This window comes from Octopus bimaculoides, chromosome 2 (assembly GCF_001194135.2).
Source record: "Octopus bimaculoides isolate UCB-OBI-ISO-001 chromosome 2, ASM119413v2, whole genome shotgun sequence".
Lineage (NCBI taxonomy): Eukaryota > Metazoa > Mollusca > Cephalopoda > Octopoda > Octopodidae > Octopus > Octopus bimaculoides.
The window spans coordinates 116444227-116452423 of NC_068982.1; the positions used below are offsets into that span (position 1 = coordinate 116444227).

The window sequence follows — 8197 nt, forward strand, 5'->3', positions numbered from 1 at the left end:
AAATAAAATTAATTGCAACGACAAAAGCACATGAAAAATTAGCTAGCAGATGGGAACAGAAACCTCTGCATGGCAAGTATGTGGCTCGTAGCAAACAAGCTGATGTCGACCAGAAACACACGCATCAATGGTTACGAAGCTCACGGCTAAAAGCAGAGAGTGAAGGTTTCATATTAGCTGCTCAAGATCAAAGCTTATTAACCCGGAACTACCAAGCCAATGAGATGAAAAATGGAGCTGACCCAAAATGCCGATTTTGTAACGATGCGATTGAAACTATAGACCACCTAATCTCAGGGTGTAGAGTCTTAGCACCTGTAGAATATAAAGCAAGACATGAATGAGTTGGCTAGTATTTACACTGGACAATATGTCGGTATTATAAAATCAAAACCGCTGACATATGGTATAAACACCAAACAGAAGCTGTGACTGAGGGACAAAATGTGTCAATTCTCTGGGACTTCCCCGTACATACCGATAAAACTATAAAAGCTAATAAACCGGATATTATTATAAAAGATCAGACAAAAAAGATGTGTTTATTAATTGACATGAGTATTCCTTGCTATCACAATATAGTGGCGAAAGAATTTGATAAGATCAATAAATATAAAGACTTGCTAATAGAAATTGAAAAATGTGGCATCTCAAGGCGACTACCGCATCAATAGGATCTCTAGGAATGATTAAAAAAGGTACAGAAACCTATTTGAAAATGATACCAGGCCTACCATCCCTACAGGAAGAGCAAAAAATCGTGTTAACTGGAATGAGTCATGTACTGAGAAGAGCATTATCGCAGCAGACTTGGTTTCTTAGAAGCAGAATACATATTGTAACAAAATTAGGCACTTCAGTGTTTGGACTCTTGTCTTGCTATTTAATGTAGAAGAGCCTGCAGAGATATAAGGTATAAAAATGATTTAGCCATCATAAAAGTCTGCTGTAAATGGCCCCTATCTAGCAGGTATAGAGGAGTATGACTCAGTTTGGTGATGATACTAAAATCTTTATTTTCTTTATTTAAAATCTTTATTTTTCCATACTGTAGAATATATATATATATATATATATATTCTAGATGAAGCACTTACCTCTTACCCAGGGACAAAGGGTAAGACCATCTACTCTTTTCCTATCACTTCTGGATAATCCCGCTAGCTCCAGAACTGGGGGGATATTAACCCGAGCCAGGGCCTGCTTAATGTTTAAGTTTAGCTGGGTGTGACGAGTGAAACGATCAGCATTTAGTCTTTTCACAAGTCTCCCTCACTTAACTTCTTTTGCCATATTCACTTGACATAGGTAAACTGCCTGACAAGGGAATTTTCAAGAAGGACAAGGGTGATAGCTAAATGTATCCCACATGTAACAACAGCCTTTGACAAAGTCCACGTATTGGCAACACTGGACACAGTGCAAGCAGACCAGCTTCATTGTTCTACATTCATCTCAGGTACATCAAGTTGCTTGTATATTTTTGTAGAGTTTATATTATAAAGGCAATGCTGACAGCAATGCCAAGCTAGGGATTTCTGGAAATTATCCATAGTCCTCAGGCCAAAGGATCAGTTCCATCACAGGAAACACAGACAAAATGGAACTGACCAGTTCCACAGGATCCTGCTCACTTCAGTAACAATATACAGGTAAAGATTTTTGAAGATAGACTTTTAAAACACAGTTAAAACAAGCTAAACTTACAAGTAGTTTGAAGGAGCATCTTGCTGATACTAAAACAACAACAACTATAATGACAATAATGGTTTCGAATTTTGGCACACAGCCAACAATTTTAGGGGAGTGTTAAGCCAATTACATTGACTCCAGTATTCAACTGGCACTTATTCTATCAACCCTGAAAGGCTGAAAGGTAAAGTCAACCTTGGAAGAATTTGAACTCAGAACATAAAAAGCTGGAAGAAATGCCACTAAACATTTCATCTGACATGCTGACTATTCTGGTAGCTCAACAACTTAATAATAATGATAAGTTTAATTTCTTACCTCAAGCTGGAAAGGTTTAACCACCTTCCGATAAACACCTCCGACTGGAGGTAGTCGACGAAGTATCTCTTTAAATACACATTGTAGGTAATTCAATTTTGGTATATGGTCTTGTGTCACAATTGGATAATGGATTCCATCATGTGACATCAGCCCAAACTCGTTAAGCTCTTCTCTTAATTTCTGCAACACTTTAGGATGATTAGCCAGTAAATACAGGGTTGAAAAAGAAGAAACTGTTGTTGTTAAGTTGCCAGCAAAGATTATCTCTAATATAGAATCTTCTATTTTTCTCTCTATGTTTCCATCACGGTTTTCTTGTAGCATGCAATGAAGAGAATTCAAGAAGTCTTTGGGTTGTGCTTGACACTTTGTCTCCTTATTGTTCTGACATAAAACTGATCGAATAATGGAACATATTTCAGCCCGAGCTTTCATACTCTTGACAAAACAAATAGCAAAAAGAGAAATTGAAAATATCGCATGGAATGAGGTTACAGGAGGTTGTAACATTCATACATTTACCAAATAAATAGATATAGCTGGATATTGAAACTGATTAAGAAGCACATATTCTATATCAGCATGAGAGGTACTAAATCATCTCTATAATCACTAACAAGCACAAGATCACATACACTGTAGGAAAGAGTACAGTGCATTAATTAATAAAAATTAACTCTGGAAGGATGAAAAGCAAAGTTCACATGGCCAGAATTTGAACTCTGAATATAATAAGACACATTTACATACTGTTCTATATTTAAGAGATGAGGAATTATGTACATTATTTACATTATTAACATTCGACAGATATTTGTCCTCATCTTGTTTGTTGTTAACACAACATTTCCGCTGATATACCCTCCAGCCTTCTTCCAGTGTCTTGGGGAAATTTCAAACCTTGGTTCTCATTCCTAAGGTATTTTCCAATGTTATTATTATTATTATTATTGTTATTGTTCAGGTCACTGCTTGGAATTGAACTTGGAATCTTGGGGTTAGTAGCCTGCGCTCTTAACCACTTCACCATATACCTGTCCGTCGAAGGTAAATAATGTAAATAATATACATTTACATATTGTTCTACTGATTATAACATCTGGTATACTTTTTAATAATCTCAATGATTTCTTTTAATTCATTTTAATCAATTACTTTTAAATAACAACAATAATACAAATAATCCTTTCAACTATAGACACAAGGCCTGAAATGTTGGGGGAGGGGGTAAGTTGATTACATAGACCCCATTGCTCAACTGATACTCATTTTATCAAGCTGAAAAGGATGAAAGGCAAAGTCAACCTCAGCAACATTTGAACTCTGGACATAATGATGGACAAAATACCACTAGGCATTTTGCCCAGGGTGCTAACAGTTCTGCTAGCTCACTGCCTTAATAATAATGATAATAATAATTATAATAGAGCATGTCCCTTAGTGGCTGACAATATGGGCATCTCTGAAAATGAGCAGTAGTGGGAGAGTATCATGGCCATGTGTTGAAAGGAATACTTTGGGGTTTGGATAATTCACCTTTGGAAGCATGGGTGTTTTGTTCAACATCCTTAAACAACCCTTATTCAGTGTGTGAACAAGATACTGCTCTACAGGTAGGTAAGAGTGGGCAATGAGTTTAAAGAAGATATAAAGTAAGGTTGATGGAAAGAAGTAAACCATGTTGGTTGAGTGTAAACATGAAATAACATTATTAATAATAGTGTAGATAGATAAACTAACCTTGTAAAAACCAGTACCAGGTATATTGAGAGGTATTGACATTAGGTTCTTCTCAAAGGTAGTTATTTCTTTGATAAGTTTTTGTATAACAGATTCATCTAAGTCATTTCTTATGAAATATTTTATCACACTCCTGACTGTCATATCACGACACTGCTGAACAGGATCAATAATACCACTGTTTATCCAGGACTCTATTTTCTCAGAGGCTGTTGTCTGGAAATGATCCAAGTGAGATTTCAGCTTAGATGGTGTCATTGTTTTGAGGAGTAAACTTTTATGTTGGCGATGGTGGTTACCAGAACTCACTGCTAATGAATAAGAACCGACAAGAGACTGAGTAGATGGTGGCCAGAAGACCTGTAAGATTTTAGTGTCTCCCATCATCAATGTACGAATATTATCACTACCACACACTCGGACGGTTGGGCTGCCAAATATATGGGTCTTATAAACCCTACCATATTTGGAGTGACGTTGGAAGGTGAATTTTTCCTGTGAAAATATGGTAAGGAGAGACTGTAGCATATTACTGGTATTTACAAAACAGATGTATGAAATAGAACAAAGATAAAAATAATACAATAGTAGAAAAATTGACATAGCAAAGGATGAGACAAGGAAAGGAAAGGAAAGGAGAGAGGCAAGAAGTTTACTGTAATGGACTGCAAAGTTTTGAAGCTTTAGTTTCCATGTAAGTCTCAGGGAAGTAATGTAATCATTTGCTTTGTGTTTGTTTTCCCATTCTTGTATGAGTTGGATGATTATATTGAGGCACGGTTTTTACAAATTGAATACCCTTCCTAACATTAACTCTTACCTGTTTTATGTTTATAAGCTACTGAGAGAAGGAGGGGAAGTAGCCATGACCTTCCCATATTGATGAGACTAATAATGTTGAAATACTGGTTGAACATCTGTAGGGAGAAGTCAATAGTAAAAAGGGAAAATAATGTGGGGAGAAGGAATTCCATGGAACTATTGTTTTGGGAATGAAAGATTATAAAGCATTGAGGTAAGGCACACAAACAGATACTGAAGAGACAAGTGGATCAATTAGACCTGGGTAGTTAGCTAGATCAGAGCAGCATAAGCCACATAAATATTGATAGATGAAAGACAGAGAAAATGTTATGTACAAGTGGAAGATGTTTGCTCTTGAACATATAGAAATGTAACAGTTTTTTTTAGATATGATAAAACTGTATTTCCTATACATTAAAGTCAAGCTTTTTAGCCACTTTATGAAGGGGCAATCATCACATCATTAAAGATCTGCTGAATCTGTTTTAATGATATGCTGTTGTTCCCAATGCAATTTGCCTCAAAGACAAGTGTACCTTCATCCAGTTTCCTCAAGTCTCATTTTTGTCACAATTAAAGTAGGCCCATTTAAGCTTGCCAGTTTAACCACCCTCCTTTACCGTTCATAAAATACACTGGAGGGCAGCAACACCCTGTCTTCTATCACCATTATCTTCAACTGGTATTTAGAGAAGTTGAAGGCTTCAGCAGAGAAAAAAAAAACCCTGCACACAACCCTATCAGTTGTGTTCATTACATAACTTCTTCATTGCAGCCACAGGGCAGAGGAAGATTAGCTGCTTTTCTTTGCCAAAGAAATGTGATTGGTTGATTTTCATCATAAACTCAGCTGACCTTGGAACTGTCAAACATGTAATAGCAGCTGTGCAATATAAGCCAAGTAGTCCATAATACACACGCATATAGCAATTGCATGTATGACAGCTTTGTTGTTCTATGTGTATCTAGAACAAATCAGGCTGATGATACTGCTATAGTTGTAGTGTTTGTTCTGAACAGGCAATGTTCCCCTTCCTCCTAATACTGTTAGGTCAAGGACTTTAAAGTTGTTTATATTTTGCAACCAGAAATTATTCTACAAGAGATTATTTAGATTACCCACAATTATTCAGAATATTCTCCAGCCAGGTGAATGCACTGAGTGACTGGCATATTACAGATGCCGAACACCGAACCTCGGTCAGTGTTTGGTCCAAGACAGCAGGTCAGTTAAAGAAATGAACTGTAGGAAGATGTTTTACAGAAAAGGCTATCAAACTTATTTACCATTGTCATATCCAGGAATCTCTTCAGATGTGTCAGTCTCAATATGTTTTTGGGCATTGTCAAAGAAAACATTTCAAGACCTCCTTGAGTGTTTGCTGGCAGATGATAGCTCTACCAAGTAGTGAAAACTGTCTTTTCTACAAGAAGTGAAAGGGTATGTGCTCTGATCTGGTCAGATATTTCATCTGACTAGTCATGATGGTCTGATGGTAGAGCCACCAAAATAATGAAGGCGTTCACCATTCTCACTTGGTCTTTCAGGAACAGTTTCCTCTTGGTTCATTTCTGAGCAAGACTGGCAATCCTACTCATGACCTCTTCTCTGTTTCTCTCTCCAAATTGTGGTCTAACTTGAACCAGAACCTGAGGATCTTAACCAGATCCTCAATCAAACCACAGAAGTTGCCGACCAGGAGAAGCAGCTTCTGTTTGTAACCAGCAACAAAGCAGTCTCTCCAAGAGCTGAGGTGCAAGACTACTGACTTGTCCTGGTAGAGAGGATATGCTGGGTAATGCAAGGAAAAAAGATGTGATGGCTGCTATTGAGATTATTGTGATCATTGTTTTAATCGATCAGTGCTGATCTGGGGTTAAAGAACAAGCAATAATAAATAAAACATAAATAAAAAATAAAAATAATTATTAAACCAAAAGAAATAATTAAATAAAAAAGAAATAAAGCATGAATCACCTTCAACTTTAAAAAGGTAAGCGTTTCTCCGATCAAAGGGAAATAACCCATGGTACCAGGTGGTAAGTTATACAGTTTGGTGATCAAACGAAAGTAAAAACAATGTGATATGGAGATTAAAGCTAGTGAGAGGATGACAGAGGCTGCATAGAAGATATAACTGGAAGTATTTTCCACCAGGGACTGGAATAACGACGTCATTGTTGAAAATTGGTCTGGAAAGAGAAAGTATATAGGTTTGTTTTAACAAGCAGGACGAATACAATTTTTTTTTGTTTCCTATAATAAACTTTTATTGGAATATAAGTATGTATATGATACATCTATAACATAAAACCATATTAAAAATGCAAATCCAAAACCGGGAGCAAGAAAAATAGAAAAAGAGGAATAAAGAAAGAGAAAGAAAAAAATAAAGAAAATAAAAGAAAATAAAAAAAAGGGAAAAAACACAATTCAGCACCAAGTGCCTCAATTGGTCGCGTACCGCAAGGTTCAGCGGAACCGACTGGATGGAGCAAGCCAACACGCTCGCGACATTACCATGGGCGACGGCGAGGGATGTCCTGGAGCAGTGGAATAGCCAACCACCCTCACGGGCATCACCTGACTGCTCGGTTAGGCGAGCCGCCAACAACGACAGGAACGTCGCCGTTAGCGGATCAACCCCATCCAAACATCGCAAATGCCATAAGCTGGAAGAAATGGTTCACTGATAGGTCTCGATACTTAAGGATTTTGTTCCGTTCGGCTACGGAAGCAGTGACCCTTCCGTTTACCGCAGCATCCAGGATGTGGGAGGGAGCAAAGGGGTCACAGACTGTGACGTCCTAGATGAAGCACTTACCTCTTACCCAGAGACAAAGGGTAAGACCATCTACTCTTTTTCTATCACTACTGGATAATCCCGCCGGCTCCAGAACTGAGGGGATATTAACCCGAGCAAGGGCCCGCTTAATGATTAAGTTTAGCTGGGTGTGACGAGTGAAACGATCAGCATTTAGGAGGCAAGACAGACTGTGAAGACCTATGGAGTCGAGGAGCCTGCTACAACGACATCTCAGTTCCTCACAGACGTCGGTTGTGTGTGTGTGTAACGTAAAGAATAGGGATTTGGAATTCCGAGCAGGTACTGTGAAGACAGGAATCTCGCAGTTAGTGGTCCGACCCCACCAAAAGTCTCGAACGCCACAGGATGGAAAATGTAGTTGGCCGATAGATCGCGGTATTTCAGGATTTTGTTCCGCTCGGCTGCAGAAGCTATGGATCTCGCCCTGACTGCAGTGTCCAGGATGTGAGAAGAAACAAAGGAGTCTCTAACTGTGACATACCAGACAAGGTCTCTGCCTTGCGACCAGGGGCACAGGGTGAGGCCGTCAGGTCTCTTCCCATCACATCGGGACAATCCAGATGGTTCCAAAATGAAGGGGATGCTTACCTGGGCCAAGCTCTTCTTGAGTGTCAGGTTCAACTCCGTATGACGCGCGAAGTGACCAGCATTCAGGCGGCAAGAAAAGCCATGGAGGCCTGTGGAGTCGAGGAGCCTTCCGCGACAGATTAAACCCGTGAATACGTCAGCTCCCACTCTGAAGGCAATGGAGACACGGAGTTCGTCTATGCTGAGTAGGCCACCAACATTGCCTGAGTATTTGGCGCTAGCAG

At 38.7% G+C, this 8197-nt stretch overlaps 1 protein-coding gene across 2 annotated transcripts in view; it reads right to left on the bottom strand.

Moving 5' to 3' along the window:
• Window positions 1–8197, bottom strand: part of LOC106882427 (cytochrome P450 26A1) — a 34736-nt gene that overhangs the window by 9162 nt on the left and 17377 nt on the right. For both annotated transcript variants that reach the window (XM_014933102.2, XM_014933101.2), the window contains exons 3-5: window positions 6536–6750; window positions 3754–4248; window positions 2011–2451 (exon numbers count right to left, since the gene is read on the bottom strand). In XM_014933102.2, coding sequence (XP_014788588.1) covers window positions 2011–2451; window positions 3754–4248; window positions 6536–6750 — 1151 coding nt within the window. The remainder of the gene's footprint in view (window positions 1–2010; window positions 2452–3753; window positions 4249–6535; window positions 6751–8197) is intronic.